We start from the raw sequence: 24,037 nt of genomic DNA on the forward strand, positions 1-24,037 counted from the left end.
GGGGAATACCATTGCTTTAACTATGCGGACCTTTGTTGTCAGTGTGGTGCCTCTGCTCTTAACTATTTTATCAAGATTTGTCATTGCTCTCCTCCCAAGAAGTAAACGTCTCCTGATTTCCTGGCTGCAGTCAGAGTCTTCAGTAATCTTTGCGCCCAGAAATACAAAGTCTGTCACTGCCTCCACGTTTTCTCCCTCTATTTGCCAGTTATCAATCAAGCTGGTTGCCATAATCTTGGTTTCTTTGAGGTTTAACTGCAACCCAGCTTTTGCACTTTCTTCTTTCACCTTCGTCATAAGGCTCCTCAGCTCCTCCTCGCTTCATGCGAGATTAAAAGTGATAACAACACAATAAAAGCAACCATGAAAGCACCTGGATATTCCTGCAATTGAATATTCTGATTTTCTTGGCAAAAGTTTCCTGCTCTTCCCAAATTAAATCGCTTGGAAGTCTGCAAACACCGCAAGTAATGGGAAGCACACCACCTTCCTTTGTAGTCTGTAACAACGTCTAATCGCCTTCCCTGTTAAGAGCCAAATTGCCTATGTGGGGTGGGGGTGGGGGTGGGGGTGGGGGTGGGGAGCACGCTTGTTTTGATGCATGCACTGACAAAGGGTGTGCCTCTATTTTGGTTTTGGGGAACCTGTTTGAACAAGATGCTGCGAAGTGAGTTTTCTCATTTCGCTTCTGCACCTTCGGCAGGCCGAGGATCAACTTGCTTCTGAGCGATTATGACTCTCTGTAAAATAAAATAAAATAAAGAATGGGTGAAATTTTGGCCTGCAGGCGCGTTGTGACTCTTTAATTTGTTGGCGTGTTTGTCAAGTACTAGGACAGCCAGAGAGAGAGAGAGAGAGAGATGAAAGCTCTACTTGCAACACACCAAATTTGGAATTAGGCCTTTTGGGAGGTATGCGTTGCAACCGGTTTTCCTGCATAAACACGAACCCGCATTGGGTGTTGCACTAGTTTTCTGAGGCTCAGATAGGCAGGTGGCAAGTAACTTGGGAGGTTTCCTCTCCCCACCTCAGTTATTCCTTAAATGAAAAGTGAGCTTCTTTACCTTAAACGAAAAGCCAGCTTCCTCAGCTGTACCTAGTGTCCTCTTACGCCGTATATGAGGCGTTGAACCTTGGCTAGCCCACCTTTTATGCACAACAGCATCTTTGAAACATCTTCGGAGGAACTCAGATACCTTCCATTCTCTGGAGTTTGGAGAACACACTGCACCTGTTTATACCAAGAATGAGGAGTAAGTATAGGCCTCTATTAAGCCTTTCAACTTTTCCTCAGATCCAGAGAGGCTAAAGATGGAAAGAAATCCGTCCATCCCCTGCCTTGTTTTCTAATACATAGGCAGGAGTAGCAGGGATAATCCATCACAGGCTGCTGACATGTTCGTTTCGTTCTGCCATGACTTATTCGTTCTTTATACTTGCACTGTGCCTTCTAAAGGAGTAGTGCATCTGCTTGCTCGCTTTCTCGGGGTGCAGCTTGCTGATCTCTACGGAATTTGTGTGCTGAAACCTAGTGCTCGCCTGGCATGGTACCAGTTTCATTGACACTGATGCATTTTTACTTGCAATAGGGATTTTACAAGTATAATAATTCAGGTGTGAGGTGCAGCATTAGCCAACCCCCCACCCCAAAAATGCATGTGTGTCGATTGTGAAAACGTGCCATCGTAGTAGATGGGAAATTAGAACTGTATTGAGGTGGTGGGGAGTCAGAGTACAGTTCAGTGGGAAATGCTCCCGCAGAAAGCCCATTGAAATGAATGAGGCCTAAAAATCTGTTGTATGCCATGTGAGACTATTTGCCCATCAAGCAGTGTATTGTTGTATTGTGATTGGCAGTGGTTGTCCCAGGTTTCAGGCATGGTTTGCTCCCTGATCCTTTTTAGCTGGAGCAGCTAAGGACTGAACCTGGGACCTTCTGTATGCAAAATGGTTACATTATGGAACTCACTGCCACAAGATGTAGTGATGGCCACCAATTTGGATGGCTTTAAAAGGGGGTTGGATAAATTCCTGGAGCGGAAGGCTATCCATGGCTACTAGCCCTGATGATTGTGTGCTACCTCCAGTATTGGAGGCAGTCAGCCTGTGTGCACCAGTTGCTGGGGAACATGGGTGGGAGGGCACTGTTGCACCATGTCCTGCTTTGTTGGCTTTTTTCCAGCCCTACCTGGAGATGCCAGGTATTATACTTGGGACCTTCTGCATGCAACGTAGGGACTCTCCCACTGTGCTACAGCACCTCAACTTCATAGGCTTTGAAGATCCAGTTGTTTTTGCTGGCCTTTCCGTAATCTTTGGGTGGCAGGTCTTTGATTCTAAGCCCTTCCCCTGAGATCTATGGCCTTAGCTAGACCTAAGGTTTATCCCGGGATCGTCCCGGGGTCATCCCTGTTCCTGTAAATGACACAGGATATCCCAGGAGCAGGCAGGGACGACCCTGGGACGGTCCCGGGATAAACCTTAGGTCTAGCTAAGGCCTGAGACAACAAAGAGGTCCACTGTGCAATCCACAAAATCTTTATTTGGTAAAAAACACTCTTCACACCTGAAGAGAGCAGAAATGCTAGGAGTTATCCTCTAAGCTTAATGAGCCTAGCAAAGCAAGGCAGTTACCTATCCATTAAATGGATGGTTTTCCACCGTGCCCGATAGGGTTTTACTGGACTCCTCCTTCAGGGAGGGTCCTCATGGCATAACTTCTGTTGTGCACCTAGTCTGGCAAACCGCCTCTCACCTCTTCTCAACTCCTCCTGCTTGACCCTCCGGTGGACTCTGTGATCTGTCAATTCCGATGCTTCCTCCCACTTCGACAAAGACTGAGGCCATAGCTAGACCTAAGGTTTATCCCTGGATCGCCCAGGGGTCAAACCTGTTCATCTAGGTGACACATAGGGGATCCAGTGCTCAGGCAGGGGCGAACCCTGGATGATCCCAAGATAAACCTTAGGTCTAGCTGTGGCCCAAGTTACCTAGGGTGGGGGGCATATATTGGAGAACTTCCTGCCCTGCTCTCTGTCTCAGCTGGCCTTCTTCTACTTCAGGCAACAAGTCCGATCCAGAACTTGAGACCAAAGCAGCGAGGCCAGGCCTCATCCTGACAGCAGGTTATTTGGGTCCTGTCTGTTTTGTTTAGTATTTTAGTGAATATGTTTGGGGTTTTCTATTGTTCTTGCATATATTTGCATTGCTTTTAATTGGTACACCATCTTGAGAGGGCTCTGCTCTTCAAGGCAGCATAAAAGAATCATTTTAAATAATGAATATATATATTTATAGATTAATAGTGGTGCTTAGATTGGGGAGGGGGGTATTCCCAATTGTCTTCCCCCTCCTCTTGCTCATGATTCCTCCCTCTTCCCTCCCTCAAACAAGCCAAAATCTTGTCTGCACTAGTTTCGTCCCAGTAGTAGAGTTCCAATCTGTCAGAGTATGCACCCTATCATCACTTCAAACAGGGGGTTCTTTGGTCAGGTGCTGGAGGCGATGGCCAGATGCATACCAAGCAGGACAGGACACTTTGAAAACGGTTTGAAAACTGTATATGGAGTTTGTCCTGGGCCCCAGCAGTTGTCACTACTGTTATAAACTGTAGTCTAGATTCTGCCATTATCTTCGAATAGTAGAACTGCATGGATGGGAGCAATCAGGCCTAGAGATGTATGAGGATTTTGTTTTTGCTCGGAAAACATGAGAGGCTGCCCCATCCGAAGCTCCAAATGCAAGCATGAGCATGTGTCTGCCGAAGACATTTGCAAATTGTCAAACAAATGCTCGCGTTTGTCTTGTTCCCGATTCCCAGTTCAATTTCAACAGTTAAAGCTGCAGGAGCCCTGCTCTCTTTTGTATCAGGTCACTTTTGCTAAAGAGGGCAGGGCTCCTGCAGCTTTAAGTGTTGTGATGAAGAGGGAATCTCACCAGGTGCTGCATGCATGCAAAGGACATCTGCTGAAATTCCCTTTTCTATGAGACTGTTAAAGATACAGGAGCCCTGCCCTTCTTTTCATAAGTTTCACCAGCTGGTATTCGCTACTGGTAGGGTGACCATATGAAAAGGAGGACAGGGCTCCTGTATCTTTAACAGTTGCACAGAAAAGGGAATTTCAGCAGGTGATGTTTGTATATATGGAGAACCTGGTGAAATTCGCTCTTCATCACAACAGTTAAAGCTGCAGGAGCTATACTAGAGTGACCAAATTTAAAAGAGGGCAGGGCACCTGCAGCTTTAACTGTTGTGATGAAGAGGAATTTTCCCCAGATTTCCCATATATACAAATGACACCTGCTGAAATTCCATTTTCAATACAGCTGTTAAAGAAACAGGAGCCCTGTCCTCCTTTTCATACGGTCACCCTAGCTACTGGTGCCTAAAGAAATAGGGCCATGTGGATTATTGGAGAGAGCAGAATGAGGACATGCTTTCTATTTATTTTTATTTATTTATTTATTTATTTATTTATTTATTTATTTATAGGATCAGACACACATGCAAAGCACTCCTGAGTTTAGGTGTACACCTAAGAATGTAATGAAAATGTGTAGAATACAGGTACGCTCATTGAGAAGCCTGCGTTGGCGTCAGTGTCCTGTGGTGCGTACCCTTGGAGCACAACTGTGAGTTTGACATGTGAAGCACTCCTCAATTCTTAAAGCAGCCTTTCCCCAACCTTCTCTCCAGATGTGTCGGACTGCAACTCCCAGCATCCCTCACCACATCTGGAAGGCACCAGGTGGCTTAAGGCAGCTTTCCCAAGAGAGGCAAACAAATTCCAGACTTGCAAGCCAAAGGTAGCGGAGCCTGAAATTCCACCCTCTTAAGATGAAGGGTAATGATTAACATCCACTGTACAGTGTCAAAACTGCTGTTGGGGACATCTGTGAAAAGACTGGAAGATTAAAAAAGAAAAGAAAAACTGGGTGTGCCGTGCCTTCAGTTCTCTTACTCCACTTGCACCTCTAGCTTTAGTCATTGTGCTGAACGAGAATTCTTCTGTCAACGAAAAGTGTGCTGTCTTGTTTCATGTGTGTATTTTATTAATGAAGCACGTTGCCTTCCTGACTACGAATGGAAATACCTCTCCTAAGCTGCTGCTATGGTTCTGTGTGCCCTGCTAATGCTTGCCTTCAAAGATATATTTCTAATCATGCATTGTTCATCCAGAAGAAAGCAGATTTTTTTCCCTTTCTCTCTCTCTATCCGAGTACCATAAAAGCTTGTACTGTAGTCTGTAGGTAGCTGTTCATATAGGCTGTTCATATAGGCGATTTCTTATTTAGGGCGCAATCCTCTGCATGCTGAGATGGCGGGAAGTCCTACAATTCCCAGCTTTCCTCATCCATGTGGACGGGAATGCTGGGAGTTGTAGAACTTTCCCCCCACTTTAAACTTGCATAATAAGATTACACCTTAAGACTCTCCGTCTTGCACAGTGTCTTCCTCTATGCACATTTTGGCACCAGGTTAAGTCTTGTGTTGTCAGAGGGAATTGAAATTATTATTATTATTTATTTATTTATATAGCACCATCAGTGTACATGGTGCTGTACAGAGTAAAACAATAAAATAGCAAAACCCTGCCGCATAGGCTTACATTCTAATAAAATCATAATAAAACATGCAAAGAGTACAGACTGTGATGACTACCATAACAGTTGCCATTCACAAAACAACGTTGGAAAATAACACAGGCCTCATCTACACCAAGCAGGATATTCCACGATGAAAGCAGTATATAAAAGGCAGGAGCCACACTACTGCTTTATAGTGGTATCGAAGTGCACAGCAGGATTTACTCTACTGCTTTATAGTGGTACTGAAGTGCACTGACAACTGTTGGAGTACATGACACATCTACATCAAGCAGGATATAACACTATAAAAGTGGTATGAAAGAGGGGGGGCGGAGCTTGGCAGCCTGAGCGATGGCGGGTTTCTTCTGAGGCTCTGAACGGCGCTTGCCGGAAAAGGCAATTATCTCTCTTCTAATGGGCATAAATCTTTGAGCAACTGACAGAAAATGATTATAAAACCAACAGGAGCTGGGAAAGTGGAGAGATTTGAAGGAAGGAGGTGAGATGAACTATGATTAATGCAATGTCTGTCTAAACGGCAACTCTATCAAAAGTGAAAGTAAAGTAAACGCTGACTCTGACGCAGTTTAAAAAGAAGGAATTAACGCTTGCTGGACATTGATTTGTGTTATAACCTTTCATCTTTATCTCACATGGGAACGATTGAAATGCTGGCTTTCTAAGGTGGAAGTGGTTGATTGGATTTATTGGCGTGGCGAGAAGGGGGGGTGAAGGGGCGAAAAAAGCTGCATTTGGCATTCGGTGAGGGAGATGTGGGATGCTGAGAGACTGTGAATGATTAAATCTGATCCCCTCTAGTGAATGCTGTTGTGAACTGGATATTTCCCCCCTCCTCGTGAAGAAGGAGCTGTGAGTGCTATATAATAGAGAAGCCAGCATAAGTTGCTAAGGAAGAGAGTTGGACTCTAAGATTTATGCCCTACCCAGAAGGGACCCATGCCCAACGTTAAAAAAAAGATCAAAAGTTGGGAAAAGCTTAATATACAAAAAAAGAAACCTTCAAATCATAATTTGGCTTACCTCTCCTTCCTGGAAAGTACAGCCCCTGGAGTTGAACAGGAAGAGGAAGATATAGACCCAGTCTCTTTGGATACAATACCAAATAAAGAAAAAAACATGGCTGAAGGGGGAAAAGAAAGTGGTAGTAACCCTCCCTCTTTAATGGAAATCAAGGCTATTATAGCAGAAAATAACATTATTATTTTTAAAAAAATGGATCAGCATATGAGTGAATTCAGAAAACAAATGCGTACTATTGCGGATAAAGCGATGGAAAATTCGGATAAGATCAAAGAGATAGAGGCTAAAGCGGATCTGGACCAGAAGAAACAAGAGGCTTTCGAAAAATCAATTAATATACAATTTAAAGAATGGGAATTGCGTTTGATTGCCTTGGAAGATCAATCTCGTAGATCTTCGCTTCGAATAAAGCAGCTGAAGGAGACGCAAGGAGAAGATCTTAGAGAAATTATCGTGAACTGGTTCAAGGAGCTGATGCCTGACATACCAATAGATGGATCGGATCTGGACCGAGTCCACCGTGTGGGGGGGCAAAACTACAAAGGGACTAGAGACATATTGGTGAAATTTGGTAACTATTACAAAAAAGAGCAAATTATGAAAGAATTGAGATCTAAGGTTCAGATACAGTGTAAAGGCAAACCAGTGCAAATTTACAATGATCTTTCTCAACGCACATTAAATTGGAGACGTAGTCTTAAACCAATAACGGAAACATTAATGAAGAATAAAATTCCTTATGCATGGGGTTACCCGGTTTTTTTAAGATTTACATATGGGAGGAGGGAACACAGAGTAACCTCATTGGATCAAGGTAAAGATTTGCTGAAGAGGCTGGGTCTGGATGGGGAAGCAGATGGGGCTGGAGTGGGTGGGGGAGGGAACGAGGCTGGGACATCTGGAGAGTAAGAGAATTGTTAATTATGTTTGGAGATAATTGCAAATAAAAATGCTAATATAGAAACCTGCCGGCCAGGCACAGCACTGCCTCCCCCCTCCCCCTTTAAAGTAGATGGCTGGAGTACTAGACTCACGGGGATATGGGGGGGGATTAGAGTGGGGGGAGGGGAGGGGGGGAAGGTAGGGGAGGAGGGATTGGGGTAGGAGGGTGGGGGTTTTATGTATGGAGTTTGTGTTTTTATGTAAGCAAGTTTGAATTGCTGAGCACAAGGGATCGGAAGAGATTTCAAAAGGGTGATTATGGATAAAAAGATAAAGGTATCAACACTCAATGTTAAAGGTTTAGGGGCAGTCGTGAAAAGGAAGAGAATAGAACAAATGCTTAATAAAGAGGGATCAGATATTATAATGATCCAAGAGACACACCAAGGCTCCGAGAATTCGAATATGATAAAATTAAAGTGGTTAGCCTATTATGAAAAGTCATTAGGGACATCAAAAAAAAATGGAGTGGCCACTTTGATTTTAAAAAAAAGTGGGTTTACATTAGAAGAGGTAAAAAAGGATGATAAGGGTAGATATCTTATGTTAAAAGGTAAAATTGAGGGAAAGGTCTATACTTTGATTAATGTTTATGCCCCAAATGAGAGGCATAGAGAGTTTTTTATAAAGTTGTTTAAAGAAATAGAAGAATTTAAGGAGGGGTATGCTATATTAGCTGGGGATTTTAACATGGTTATGGATAATAAAAGGGACAGGTCAAATCCCACTAATGCTGAAAAGAGGAACAATATGACTATATTGAATAAATTAGTAAAAGAAAATGATTATTTAGATTCGTGGCGCTTACTTAACGGGAATAGGCCTGGATTTTCATACTTTTCCCCAGTTCATCATACATACTCCAGGATAGATCATATATTTGTTTCAAAAGACTTTGCAACGAGGATTTGTAAAATGGAAATGGGGGTAATAAAAGTAACTGATCATGCCTTGTTAAGTTTAGAATTTACAGTTAAGAAAGATTATAAAGAGGCATATAGATGGAAGTTGAACACAAAGATATTGAAATACAATAAAATAGTAGATAAAATTCGGAAGGAACTGTCGGAGTCATGGGAAATTAATGAAAAAGGAGGAACAGCTGGGTCAGTCATTTGGGACACCATGAAGGCTGTAGCAAGAGGAATCTGTATTAGAGAAACATGTAGTTTAAAAAGACAACAACGTGCAGAACAGGAAAAGTTAGAGATAGAAATTAAAAACTTGGAGGAAAGATATTGGCGAAGTAAAGATAAATATAAATTAGTGGAAATACAAGCTAAGAAGAAACAATTAGAAAACTTAAATATAGAAGAGATTCAAAAGAATTTAATGTATATGAAAAGGGAATATTTTGAAAACAGTGATAAGAACTCGAGGTTGCTTGCCAAGCTCACACAAAAAGAAAAAGGGAGGAATGGGATAGAAACGTTGAAAGATAGCCGAGGGAATTATTGTCATGCAATGAAAGCTAAAATAAAAAATTTTCAGGAATTTTATCAGGAATTGTACAAGGGTAAAGAAATTCAACAAGAAAAGGTGGAGGAGTATATTGGAAGGTTTATAAAGAAGGAAATAAAATCAGAATATAAGGAGTTAATGGAGTCAGTAATAACTCAAAGAGAAGTTGAAGAGGTTATTGATAAGTTAAAAGTGGGTAAATCACCAGGAGCAGATGGTTTGGGTCCAGAATATTATAAGGTCTTCAAAGATTGTTTAGTTCCAAAATTAATGGAACTTTATAATAGGATATTATCAGGAGAGAAGATACCTGAATCATGGGAACATTCAGTGATAATTCTGATCCCAAAACCAGATAAAGATTTGACTAATCCCGATTCTTATAGACCTATTTCTTTAATAAATCAGGATGCTAAAATTTTTACATCTATTATGGCCAAACGACTAAATAAATTTTTGGCAGAATATATAGGAGCAGATCAATGTGGGTTTGTGGTAGGAAGACATATGCATAATTTAGTGGGTAGAGTTTTAAATGTAATAAATGTAATAAAAAAAGCAAATATTAAGGCAGGTATTATGGCATTAGATATTTTTAAAGCTTTTGATTGTGTGAGCTGGCAGGCACTAAAGAGTATTATAGATAAATTGGGATTTGGAAATAAATTTAAAAATGTAATAGAACAGCTATATTCCCAAAATACGGCGGTAGTGGTGGTAAATGACGGACTTACTGAAAAGATACGACTAGCCAGAGGAACAAGACAAGGATGTCCGCTCTCGCCGGTCCTTTTTGTAATGGTTATGGAAGTTTTGGCGAAGGCACTAAGGGAGGATAAAGAATTAGAAGGAATTGGAGAGGTAAGGGAAATAAAGCTAAACATGTTTGCGGATGATACTTTATTGACCATTAAGAATCCATTAAGAAAATTAGAAAGAATTAAATATCAGTTGAGGGAATTTGAGGAAATTACAGGGTTAAAAATAAATTGGTCTAAATCAGAGATGATGTTGTTTAACTATACTAAGAAGGAAGAAAAGGATTGGGAATTTAAGGGAATGGAATTGAAAGTTAAGAACGAGATTAAATATTTGGGAATTAAAATTACAAAAAATCTAGAGAATTTAGAAAGGGAAAATTTAACGAGGTTAAAGAAGGAGGTACTAGAGAAATTGGAGAAATATAAAAGATTAAATTTATCTTGGTTTGGGAGAATAGCTTTGATAAAAATGAAGATATTAGCTAAAATTAATTTTGTATTTAGGATGCTACCTATAAAAATATCAGAAACCGAGATAAAAAGTTGGCAAAATATTATTAATAAATATTGTAATGGAGAAAAGAGAGCAAGAGTGAATAAAAATAATTGGTACCTAAGCCAAAAAAAGGGGGGAATGGGTCTCCCAAACATAAAATTATACTACGTAGCAAATAGATTAAGACATGTTGTAGAAGCAATTATGGGAGTAGGCGATTTATATTGGATGGAAGAAAAAATCATAAGTAAGGTAGAGATGAATCTGGAGAATGTTTTTTTTAAAGATGGAGGAAGAAAGTGGGTTGGAAGTATAGACAATCCACTCCTGAGGACTCAATGGGAAATTTGGAGTAAATTTAAAGGGAAGCTGCTTCCGAGCAACTCTCCCTTAGCACCGATAATAATGTTAAAGAATTTCCCAGAGGATCTAAAGGGCAGATTATGTAAAATATTAAAAGAGAAAAATAAAATAAAATTAAAGGATTGGGTAAGAGATATTAAAACAAGAGAGGATATGGAAAATTTGTTAAAGGAGAAGAAGCTATCTTGGCTAGAATATGGTCAATTAGAACAATGGAATAAAAAGTGGATTAAAGATAATAGAATGTGCAGAAAGATGACGAGGTTTGAAGAATTAGTAGTAAGTAAGGAGAAAGGAAAAGGAGGTAGTATAGTTTCAAAAGGATTAATGAGTGAAATATATAAAATATTGTTAGAGAAGGAGTTTAGAGAGAATACAGAGAAAATGATTTGGGAATCAGATTTGAAGATACAAATAGGGCGACAGAGCTGGGAGGGACTATGGAAACAAAGAGTGTTGAGAAGTTTATCAGTAAGAATAAAGGAGAATTATTTTAAAATTTTATGGAGGTGGTACCTAACCCCGGTTAGATTGAATAAGATAAGTGATCAACATTCAGCAAATTGTTGGAGAGGATGTGGGGAAAAAGGAACGTATTTACATATGTGGTGGCAATGCAAATATGTACAAAGATTATGGAAGATGGTGTTCTCAGAAATTGAAGAAATAGTGGGAATGAAAATAGAACAAACACCAAAAATAGCATTGCTGTCACTATTTGAAGATATAAAGTGTGGAAAAGGAACTATAGAGCTGATATCGAGTTTGTTGGTTGCAGCACGATTGATGATAGCTAGGAACTGGAAGATCCAAGGGGAATATTCTATTGAGGAATGGTATAAAGTAGTATGGGACATAGCCATTAATGATAAACTGACATGCAATATTAAGTGGAGAAAAGGCGTAACTAAAATAAATGAGTTCGAAGGAATCTGGAAACAGTTCCTAGTGTTCGTGTTTACTAAGGGAAGTGGGAAACCACCAGCAGAAGAAATGATTAGATTTTGGACTCAAGAATGATCCCGAGGTGGGGGGTGCACTTTTATGTTAAGAATGAAGATGTTGTAGTGTGATAAGGCATATGTAATAGTTTTTGATATTTGTACTCAACAATTATTCAATATGTATGCAGCAGATATTTGATGTATTTTTTTCTTATTGTGTTTGTTTCAGTTATATTTTGGAAATGTTTATCTATGTTTATATAGTGTTGAAAATGAATAAAAATTATTATAAAAAAAAAAAAAGTGGTATGAAAGCGATATATGGTATGTGTCAATGGGTCCCAACAGTTGTCAGTGCACTTCAGTACTAGGGATGTGCTCCGCTCCGATTAGGAGCGTAGAAGCAGTAGCGGATTGGCCTGCTCCGCCTTACCCAGAGGCGGAGTAGGAGCGGACCGCGGACCCCCTAGAAGCAAGGCGAAGAGAAGCGACCATTTTTCGGAGCTCCGAGTTCAGTCGGAGCGCTCCGGTCGCCATCTTGAAAACATTTCGCCATAGGATTGCATTGCGGCAAATAATCGCGCATAACTACGTTGTTTTTGAAGCTATCGTTCTGGAAATTCTTGTGCACAGAGAGTCGTGGATGGGGGTCATTTTGAGACCACTCTCACCTCTCTGCGTGCTGTGGTTCACGTGCAATATTTTTTTAAAAATCGGGGCAACCGCGGGGCTCAAACTGCGTTTCGGCTTTTCGCCCATAGGATTGCATTGAGGGAAAGAATCGGGGATAACTGGGGGGGGGTTTAAGCTATCGTTCTGAAAATTCTTGTGCACAGAGAGTCGTGGATGGGGGTCATTTTGAGACCACTCTCAACTTTCTGCATCGTACGGGTCGCGGGCTAGAAGTTTTTTAAAAATAGGGTCAACCGCGGGGCTCCGTTTCGGCTTTTCGCCCATAGGATTGCATTGAGGGAAAGAATCGGGGATAACTGGGGGGGGGTTTAAGCTATCGTTCTGAAAATTCTTGTGCACAGAGAGTCGTGGATGGGGGTCATTTTGAGACCACTCTCAACTTTCTGCATCGTACGGGTCGCGGGCTAGAAGTTTTTTAAAAATCGGCGGGAAAAATACCTTTTTCAAAGGGCTGAGGGGCAGAGTCAGCTCCCGGTCATGATGATCCCAAAGTTGGAGGAGGGCATAGGCAAAACAGGTAACTTGGGATTCTGGGAAACTTCTCTTTCTTCATCTGAACGGGCTTTTCCCCGTGTTTTTTAACACAGTAGCCCCACCAAATGCACAAACACAACCTGAAATCATATACTAAGCCAAGAATAAGAGATAGAAAACACAGCACTGCTCCCCACCCTAACCTTGGTGAACAACTGAATCGATGTGGTGCAAGGGGATGAGCTCCCCTAGGGCATCTCATCGTGGACGTGCCCCCACTCTCTCCTGCACTGGAAGGCCATAGAGCCTTCCAAAGAGAGTAAAACGGTGGAGCAATGCCTATCATGAGTTGAAGTGAATGGTCACTTTTCAGTGGTGGAGCAATGCCTGTTATGAGTTGAAGTGAGCGTTTTACTTCTTCTCAGAGCTGTTGGTGGCTGTCTTGAACTGGCAGCTACTTCCCCCTCCCCCGGGCACGTCCCCCTATTGCTGGTAAAAGACAGATATAGCCTTTTTTTTTTAATTCTTCTTGCTGTTTATTGAGCAACACTGCTGCTTTTAATTCCACCCCTCCTTTGTTTATTGATTGATTTATTCCATTTTCTATGCATTACTGGCTTATCCTTGGCTCCCTTCCTTATGCCCCCAGAAATGCCAGCTGCATGCCTGCCTGCCTTCCCTCCCTCCTCCCCTGCCCACCTCGCAGGGATGTTGTGTGTGGGGTGCCCGATTTTCAAAAATTCGCCAAAAATCAGGGGATGATGGGATTGCCTTGAAACTTGGCGTGTGTGTGTATACGCCCATGAGGTGTCATGGTGCCAAACGTGAGGTTTCTAACTTCAACGGAAAAAAAGTTGTTTACTTTTTTAGCTTTCAATGCAACCCTATGGGGGGGCAAAAACGGAGCTCCGGATCCGGATCCGGAGCTCCGAGCGGAGCGGAGCGGAAGTGGGCGGAGCGGGGGCGGGGCGGAGCGACCCGCTCCGAAAAATGGCGGATCTGCAAGTGAAGCGGAGCGGGGGGTCCGTGCACACCCCTATTCAGTACTGCTATAAAGCAGTAAGTGTGGCTCCTGCCTTTTATATACCATTTTCATAGTGGAATATCCTGCTTGGTGTTGATGAGCCCACAGACATCGTTAACCAATTTACAAATGCAGTAAGATTTAAAAACAAAAATTCAAACACCTTTATCCTTCCTTATGTAAAGTACAATAGAACATAATGGAATATAAGATACTGTAGCAGATTTGGTAGGAAGGACTTACTTGGACAAATTCTTTCAAACTGGATCTTCTACCTTGCATGGGATCTTTTTTCGTGAAGTGTCTTTTCAAATGGTTCAGTTAATTTCAACCAAATGATTGCAAAACAGTACAGTGTGTACAGTAACGATTAGAGTAGAAACCAAGCATTGCTATAACCAGCAGAAAGGGGCGAAAGCAGAGGTTTGTTTACAGTTAAAAACAAGGAGTCTTTAAAACAAAAAACACCAGAATCTTATTTCCCATTTACTTTCTAGGCAGAATCACAGAAATAGTTAGAATGCGACCGTGTACTAGTTTTGATACGTCCAAAGGAATATCACGTTTTCCAGAATAAAAATTCTTGTTCTTTAATGGCTCTTGGTTTGACCTTGGGTTGTTGAAAGCTCCCGTGGTCATCATATAGACCCAACTCTGTTACGGTTCAGTTCATATAATATAGAAGTGAGTGAGCTGGTGGATTAGAAAGTGAACTGTATGTAGTAAGAGAGACACAAATCAATTCAGCAAGCATCCAACTTTTGTGGATACACTGGTAATAGGGTTACCCTATGAAAAGGAGGACAGGGCTCCTATATCTTTAACAGTTGCATAGAAAAGGGAATCTCAGCAGGTGTCATTTGTATATATGGAGAACCTGGTGAAATTCCCTCTTCATCACAACAGTTCAAGGTGCAGAAGCTATACCAGAGTGACCAGATTTAAAAGAGGGCAGGGCACCTGCAGCTTTAACTGTTGTGTGATGGAGAGGGAATTTCACCAGGTTCTCCATATATACAAATGTCACCTGCTGAAATTCCCTTTTCTATGCAACTGTTAAAGATATAGGAGCCCAGTCCTCCTTTTCATATGCTCACCCTAACCAGTTGCTACCTGTTTGGGTTTAAGGAAATGAAGTACAGTACTGATAACTTGATGAGTTTGGTTGCAAAATAAAATTTGATTGGATTAGCCTTGCTGTGCGTGTGGAAGAGTGAACCCTTGGCAGTCCTTACAGTGACCTTTTTAAAATTATGATTCTTGCTGTTCTCCCAGAAATCCTTTCCTTCTATGGATTCACTTCTTTCTTCTCCTTCCTGTTTAGCATCAATCACGTGCCAGCTCTGTATTTAATTATATTGGCCTCATTCTAGGGCAGGGATGGACAACAAATGGCTCTCCAGATGTTTTGGTCCAGCAGAGCCAATGATGAGGGATGGTGGAAGTTGCAGGCAAGACATCTGGAGGGTAACAATTCACCCACCCCTGCTTTAGAGGAAGAGAAGCATAGGACTAGTGATGCAATGCTATCTTTGGGGAAAATACTATCCTAAATCTTAATGCCTTATTGGGTTGTTATTATGTATATACACTAAGCTCAACATCTAAGGTCCTCCTCCAGGTGCCTACTCCAAGGGAAGCTTGGAGGATGGCAACAAGGGAGAGGGCCTTTTCAGTGGTGTCCCCCCACCCTGATTATGGAACGATCTCCCCAACAAGGCTTGCCTGGCACCAACATTGTCATCTTTTCAGTGCCAGGTCAAGATTTTTCTCTTCTCCCAGGCATTTAACAGCATATGTTGAATTTTTAACTGATCCAGAATAGTTGTTTAAAATGGATATTTATTTATCTAATTTGTTTTCATGCTTTTTATAGTTTTAAATTTTGCATATCTGTTTTTAATGTGCAGTGTTTTAATCTTTGTAAATTGCCCAGAGAGCTTTGGTTATGGGGCAGTATATAAATGTGTACACACACACACACAGAGGACTAAAATGAGCAAAGGGTATATTTCTTTGCATGGAGGTCAAAGCTATAAAGAGTTGAATGTAGAACTGATGCTTGCCTTAGGTGAATTAATCTCAAGAACTAATTTCTTTATGGAGTAAAATTCCAGTATGCAGCAGAATGGCTTGATGCAATTTCATTACAGTAAAATGTCCTTTTCTTAAACAGAGCTAGCAGGAAAGTGTAATGATTACAAAGGGAAGAAGGGTGTTCTGTTGTTGTTTTTCCAAAGGAGCCTTCAGAAATATTTAATTGGTTTCTATGTAAATGAGGCTAAGTCTCTGCTTTATTGTCATTTCTGCTCTCCAGAGTCAACGACTGTATCCTGAGAGTGAACGAGGCCGACGTATCGGAGGTTTCTCACAGCAAAGCCGTTGAGGCACTCAAGGAAGCTGGTTCCATAGTGCGGCTGTATGTCCGCCGAAGGAGACCTATTCTGGAGACTGTGGTTGAAATCAAACTGTTCAAAGGACCGAAAGGTAATGATGAAAAATGAACATACACAACAAAAGTATGTTAAGAGCATAGGGAGCAGTCTTATGCCAGGTCAAACTATGGCTGAGTTTGGACTGCCATTCCATCCCCAGCTTCAGAAACCATGGTTTAGGAAGCCACAGATCAGCTCCATGGCTGTCTACTCTCTCCCCCCCCCCCCCACACACACACTTCTGATTGTACAGAGATCCTGGTTTGGATTCAGCCAGGATTCTCTATTATATCCAACCAGGGGAACTCTGGCTTAATGTTGGTTAACAAACCATGTCACTCCGCTTCTAAAATCCCTCCACTGGCTTCCTATCTCTTATAGAATCCAATACAAGCTTCTTCTTCTTCTTCCTTTTAAAGCCAGTCATGATCTGGCTCCTCCCTACCTTTCATCCCTTATTTCACTTCATCGCCCTGCTCGTGCCCTCCTCTCCAATAACACCATGTCTCTTACCTGCCCAAGAGTTTCCACATCTCTCGCTCGTCTTCGCCCGTTCTCGCTCGCTGCCCCCTATGCCTGGAATTCTCTTCCAGTGCATTTGCGGACCGCGACGTCAATTTCCGTTTTTAAATCTCGCTTGAAAACATTTCTTTTCTCGAAAGCTTTTTAACCGTAGCGTGGTCATATTAGTCTATATTTAGTTTTAATGTCCCCTACCCCTATTGGTTTTTCCCCTCCCTCCCCTGGCTGTTACGGTGATTTCAGATTGTAAGCCATGTGGCAGATTGTCTTGTTTTGTTTTATTCTGTACAGCGCCATGAAAATGGATGGTGCTTTAAATAATAATAATAATAATAATAATAATAATAATAATAAGCCAGAATCAGAAGCTGGACATGCTCCTGAGGATATGTAGATTCATCGTGTTCATTTCCCTTGGGTGTAGGCCTCACAGACTATTTCTCGGACCCAGTGGTCTAGTTGAGCCAGGGTACACAGTGCCTTTCAGACAAGAGAGGAGGAGGAGTACCATGGCTGAAGCATTTGGGGGGGGATGTAGGGAGATGCAGGCCATAACCATGCGGCTGCCCACCCCCACCCCCATAAAACGCAGGCCCACCTCCCATCTTCTGTAAAGACCAAATTTGAACAGCCCTGGACTTAAATAGGTCTTTGGCACAGCACTCAATTTTTAAGAATTCATAGGTGAAAAGAACCCTAAATTCAGCATATGCTTTAAGCTTTGATAAGGCAGTAAAAATAATTAAGCTTGACGTTACTAGGAAGTACATTGCAGCAAAAGAAATTAAATGCTTGCACTTTGACAGCAAAAGCCTTGCAAGGTTTTCATTTTCGGATTTGCTGCCTAGAACAAGTTGGCTTTACTCATTATTAGAAAAAGAGTGTGTGTGTGTGTGTGTGTGTGTGTGTGTGTGTGTGTGAGAGAGAGAGAGAGAGAGAGAGAGAGAGAGAGAGAGAGAGATTGAGATTTTAAAACGCTTTTATAACAAGCTGCAATTCTTTTTACCCCCTACCCTTTCAAATATTGATTGGATCATCCAAGCATTCTGGATATGTGGTTTATTTGGAAACATAAGCATTAGCACTTGCATTTTGCTGTTAAGCTAGGTGTCAATTAGATTTCTGTTTCAGCATTACAGTGGAAAGCAGATTTGAAACAGTTGGGACTGGAGGCTTCCTCTAGTATGGCATACTGTGATTTCATAGAATCATAGAATAGTAGAATTGGAAGGGACCCATAAGGCCATCGAGTCCAACCCCCTGCTCAATGCAGGAATCCACCTTCAAGCATCCCTGACAGATGGTTGTCCAGCTGCCTCTTGAAGGCCTCTAGTGTGGGAGAGACCACAACCTCCCTAGGTCATTGGTCCCATTGTCGTACTGCTCTAACACTCAGGACATTTTTGCTGATGTCCAGCTGGAATCTGGCTTCCTATAACTTGAGCCCATTATTCTGTGTCCTGTGAATAATGTGTTCAAGTTACAGGAAGCCAGATTTGTCTCCTGGCCACGTTGCTTGGGGATGGTAGCCAGGCCTGGCAACCTGGCAGCTCACTGGGCCACAGCAGAACCTGTTGACAGTAACATCTACTTCCTGTGCTGGGACTGGATGACCTGTATTGTTGCCTGTTCAGTCACCTGTTCAGGCGCGAACTATAGATATACAACCTTGTGATTAAACAGGACAGACTATCAAACAGAGGACCATCTTGCGATAAAACCATCGCGAGATCTTCACTCCTCTGTCGCGGACTAACAGGTAGGTCTAGCTAAGGCCTCAGCCTTGTTCCTGGTTGGGGTTGGGAAGGAGTTTCCCTCCAGTTTATTTCAGTATTATTTTGTTTTGGCTATTTGATGGAACTTCTGGCTGCACATACGTTCATTAGCTACCTTGTTGGCATGCTCATTAATTAAGAAAATGTACACCCTGTTTTTCCATGCAGTCACAACACTCAGAGTGGCTTACAAGTTAAAAGCAATTGCAAAACATGTGCATAAATGTTCAAAAATGCAATAAAAGAGAGATAGAGAGAGAGAGAGAGAGAGAGAGAGAGAGAGAGAGAGAGAGAGCATTACAATGGATTTTAAAAAATACTTAAAGATAAACTAGGGTTTGGTTGACTCTATATGAGCCTCGTGTGGCGCAGAGCAGTAAAGCAGCAGTTTCTGCAGCTGAAACTCTCCCCACAGCCTGAGTTCGATCCCAGCGGAAGCTGGTTTCAGGCAGCCGGCTCAGGTCGACTCAGCCTTCCATCCTCCCGAGGTCGGTAAAATGAGTACCCAGTTAGCTGGGGGAAAGGTAGTAATGGCCGGGGAAGGCAATGGCAAACCACCCCGCTATAAGGCCTGCCAAGAAAACGTCAGCGAAAGCTGCCGTCCCTCCAAGAGTCAGTAATGACTCAGTGCTTGCACAAGAGGTTCCTTTCCTTTCCTTTCCTTGGTTGACTCTGCAGCAGATCACCCAGGCAAGCCAAATAGCTGCTGCAAAACAGAAAAAGAAAAAGAAAAAAGGCCTAGGCAGGGAGATCCATGGCTCCAATGTTGCCTTCTCCAGTTGTGTCTGACTTTGCTTGTTCACATGAGTCATCTTGGGTGGGTTCCTCTGGATTCATCTTATTTCTGCTCAGGGCACACTAGTAAAAAGATGGTGGGCAGGGCCGAAGGAGAAAGAGTTGTTACTAATAACAAAAATACCAGCATGCTTTAGCTTAAAGCTAATAATAATAATAATAATAATAATAATAATAATAATAATAATAATTTATAAAGCACCATCAAAGTTCATGGTGCTGTACGTAATAAAACAATAAAATAGCAACACCCTGCCATAGGCTTACATTCTAATAAAATCATAATAAAACAATAAGAAAGGAGAGGGAAGGCACCAAACAGGCATAAGGGACAATAAAACTAACAGTGTAAAAGTAAGATCAAAGTCAAGTTCTAAACACATTGGGGGGGGGGAATTCAACTGGGCTTTACAAACTGTAATTAAACTCGTGGTCCGCAAATGCTCTGGAAGGGAATTCCAGGTGTAGGGGGCAGTGAGAGAAAATGGATGGAGTAACTACTATTATTATTATTATTATTATTATTATTATTATTATTATTTATTTATTTATATAGCACCATCAGTGTACATGGTGCTGTACAGAGTAAAACAGTAAATAGCAAGACCCTGCCGCATAGGCTTACAATCTAATAAAATCATAGTAAAACAATAAGGAGGGGAAGAGAATGCAAACAGGTACAGGGTAGGGTAAGCAGGCACAGGGTAGGGTAAAACTAACAGTAGAAAGTCTGCACAACATCAAGTTTTAAAAGCTTTAGGAAAAAGAAAAGTTTTTAGTTGAGGTTTAAAAGCTGCGATTGAACTTGTAGTTCTCAAATGTTCTGGAAGAGCGTTCCAGGCGTAAGGGGCAGCAGAAGAGAATGGACGGAGCCGAGCAAGGGAAGTAGAGGCCCTTGGGCAGGCGAGAAACATGGCATCAGAGGAGCGAAGAGCACGAGGGGGGCAATAGTGTGAGATGAGAGAGGAGAGATAGGAAGGAGCTAGACCGTGAAAAGCTTTGAAGGTTAACAGGAGAAGTTTATATTGGATTCTGAAGTGCTTAAGAGCTTAAGTGCTTACGGCTTAAGAGAAACTTTTTGCCTTTTAGAATGCGTGGGGAGGGGGTGTGCTGGAAAGCCACTGACCAATTGGCAGCTAGGGGAAACAGGGGTGGGGGCGTGGAAGCAGGTGCTGCACCTAGGGAACTCTAGAGGGTGAAATTGGGATCTCAGGTGAGCCAGATTTGGCAGGATTCGGCTCCCAGGCTTGAGGTTCTCAACCCATCTCTGAGTCAGATCTGGAAACTGTGGATTTGACATGGGTTTCCATTTCTGTTTTGGAGGCAAACTACGGCTTTGCAGTGTTTATGTCAAACTATGAGGATGATTGCAACCTGGAAAGGGAAGGGCGGGTATGCATAAACTCAAGACAAGGTCCTATAGATTATGACATCTGAAGCAAGCCTGTTACACAGATCCATAAAATGAACGAAGTCAAATTCAGCAGCCGGTAAATATAGACAAACTGTGCAATTTCTGGAGCTTCTGGGGAACCCCCCCTTTTTTTTCTCTTTGCATTTGTTGGTGGGCAAACATAGAGGATCTGCTATTAAACCACGAGCATTAGAAGTAGAAGCCAAGGCCCTGTAGGCCTTGGAAATTATGGCCGGAGAATTCCCAAGCAACCTAGCCCATGCTTTGATTGGACCTCCAGATCGTGATGCTTTAATTGTTTTGGATTTGCCTGAGGCCCTTTGGATGAATGAAGTGGCACAGAGACTTTTGCCGTAAGTGGTGGAACCCATTGGTATTCAGAAGCTCTCTGGTCTGCCACTGGCTTCTGGGCCCAGGGCCATCGTCAGCTCAGCCTCCCTCTCCCACTCTGCCAGTTCATACCGTCTGGGCCGCATGTGTCAAGTGCTGTCTGGCCCGAGGGTTGGGCTCTTGCCTTTTGAGGCATGAAGAACAAGTGAAAGGTCAAGTTTGTGCCAAAGATAGAACTGGAGAGGGAAGCTTCAGGGTTCTCATCCATTTATCCTTGCTTCTTGCTGGCTGCCTGATGTCGTTGTTGTTTTTCCCTAGGACTGGTTCATGCAAAACTAGGGTGACCAACTGTCAGGATTTCCCCGGATTTGTCCTGGTTTTTGTTCTTTCCATGGTGTCAGGGGGGATTTTCTATAATTTTCAATAATGTCCTGGAATGACACACCTTCCTCTTTAAGGCTGCCATTAGCATGGCAGGAGGGAGTGACATGCTTTCTTGAGGCACATCATTCCCCCACCCCGAGCTCCAATTGAGGTCTTAAAGGGGATAGTGGGTCATTCGTGGACATTATAGAAAAGGCCCCAATTGGAGTGGATGGTGGTGGTGCAGAATGAAATCCTTTCCCCTCCTTCACTCCAATCGGGTTCTTTAAGGTGGCGGGGGAATAACGTACTTTCTGCAGGACTCAGAAAGCTGCTTCCCCCCCACACACTAGGTGTCCTCTTTTTTGGTTTCCCAAATATGGTCACCCTATGCAAAACTGTAAGTGGGAAATATATCTATGGACATGTGAAACTGTCTTATGCTGGATCAGGATCATGGAGCCATCTCTAACCCCACTGTCATCTACTATGACTGGAAGAGGCTGTCGGGGGTTGCAGGATTTACTCAGCCCTGCTCTGTGGCATCCTTTTAAGGGGTGATGCCAGGGCATGTCAGGCCTGTGTTCTATCTGGGGAAGTCAGAGGAATCTGCTTGGGGTGGGGGAGGTCGATGAACTTGTGTTGCTTCTTCTCCCCCACCCCCTGGATTTTCTGCTAACTGGCCTGACTTGGGCCACAGCTAGACCTAAGGTTTGTCCTGGGATCATCCAGGGTTCGCCCCTGCCTGAGCACTGGATCCCCTGTGTGTCACCTAGATGAACAGGTTTGACCCCTGGACGATCCAGGGATAAACCTTAGGTCTAGCTAGGGCCTTGGTCTGCAGTGAGTTGGGCCAGTTGGTGGATTTTCCATGGAGTTTTTTTTTTTTAAAAAAAAAGAAAAGAAATTGCACAAATTACTGCCACAATTTGTGCAAATTGCACAAATTTTGGTCAAAGTTGATACAAATCACATGCAGCTTGTGGCAAATTCAGACCTGACTCCACCCTCCACACAAAAAGTCCCCAGAGTTCAGATGGCTACTAGCCCTGATGCTTGTGTGCTATCTCCAGTATTCGAGGCACCAGTTGCTGGGGAACATGGGTGGGAGGGTGCTGTTGCACTATGTCCTGCTTGTATAAATCATCCTTGGCAGATGGCTGGTTGGCCCCTGTGTGAACAGAGTGCTGGACTAGATGGACCCTTGGTCTGATCCAGCATCAGGGCACTTCTAATGTTCTTAACTCAGCTTGCAAATGCAAGCTGTGTCAGGCAGGCAGCAGAACTCCATTGAGCCCCAAAAGGGCTGAATTCCAAAGTGATGGATATCCCTAGCTTTACCGCAGAGAGGAGAAGGCCATCTGCATTGATGGTAACTATCTAATACAGTATATACCAGCCTTCCCAACCCTGCTGCCTTCTTTGAAAGGGGCGTTAGATAAATTCCTGACAGCTATGTGCTACTTCCAGTAGCAGAGGCAGTAAGCCTGCACACACCAGTTGCTGGGGAACATGGGCAGGAGGGTGCTGTTGCACACATTTCCTGATTATATTATTATTATTATTATTATTATTATTATTATTATTATTATTATTATTATTATTATTATTATTATTGCACCATCAGTGTACAGTTTGTGGGTTTCCCATCAACAGCTGGTTGGCCACTATGTGAACAGAATGCTGGACTAGATGGGCCCTTGGTCTGATCCAGTGTGGCTCTTCTGATGCTCTCATGTCCTTAACTGCAACTCCCAGTTAGCTGGGGCTGATGGCAGCTAAAGTCCAAAACATCTGGAGGGAACCAGTTTAGGGAAAACGGTTATATACAATGAGACTATGGGTGCATTTCCTGCTATGGGTACACTATATGTGTCTACCATCTTTCTTTGGTTGAAGGGGGTCAGGCATGATGCCGTATGGATGAAGTGATGACTTCTACCCATGAAGGCGGCCTAAAAATCATTTAAAATAATAAACACGATGTACGAGTGGCTCAGCGCAGACGAGCTGCGAAAGACAGAACTTTCATTTTGCCCTTTCAAGCACAATTCTTTTTCAGTGGTGAGTCACAAGCATTGAAGTGAGAGGTCAAGTGGTTTTCATGAATGCATTAATTTGTCAGGACCCACCAGCAGGGTCAGATACAATGGCATGGTCCAAGAAGAGCCCTGATGGATTAAAACAAAAAGCATTTTTGAGCATCCTCGCTCCCACAGTGGCCAAGCAGATGCTTATGGGAATTCCACAAGCAGAACACGAAGGGAATAATCCTCTCCTGGTCTTGTTCCCCAGTAACTAGTATTCAGAGGCATGCTGCATTTAGCCATGTGTTACAGTAGCCCAGCTTTTTTTTTTCCAATATGGCGTCCTCCTAATGTGTTGAACGGCAACTCCCACAATTCCAAGGCAGAATTATGGCGGTTGCAGTACTGTGGGGGGTACTAGGTTGCAAAAGGATGTAGATCCCTGCCATTCCTAAAATACCTGCTTCTGGAAGGTGGAGTGGATTATTATTATTATTATTATTATTATTATTATTACATACAATACAATAAAATAGACAAACTTTCACAAAACAAACCACAAAAAAAAGGAAAGGAATAGACAAGGAA

The 24,037-nt window shown here is 42.6% G+C and overlaps 1 protein-coding gene across 8 annotated transcripts in view; it reads left to right on the forward strand.

Annotated features, from left to right (window-relative positions):
* DLG2 (discs large MAGUK scaffold protein 2) overlaps positions 1 to 24,037 on the forward strand; it is a 1,258,440-nt gene that overhangs the window by 925,511 nt on the left and 308,892 nt on the right. For all 8 annotated transcript variants that reach the window (XM_063127200.1, XM_063127202.1, XM_063127201.1 and 5 more), the window contains one exon: positions 16,106 to 16,275. In XM_063127200.1, the coding sequence (XP_062983270.1) occupies positions 16,106 to 16,275 (170 nt within the window). The remainder of the gene's footprint in view (positions 1 to 16,105; positions 16,276 to 24,037) is intronic.

This window comes from Elgaria multicarinata, chromosome 5, assembly GCF_023053635.1.
Source record: "Elgaria multicarinata webbii isolate HBS135686 ecotype San Diego chromosome 5, rElgMul1.1.pri, whole genome shotgun sequence".
NCBI lineage: Eukaryota > Metazoa > Chordata > Lepidosauria > Squamata > Anguidae > Elgaria > Elgaria multicarinata.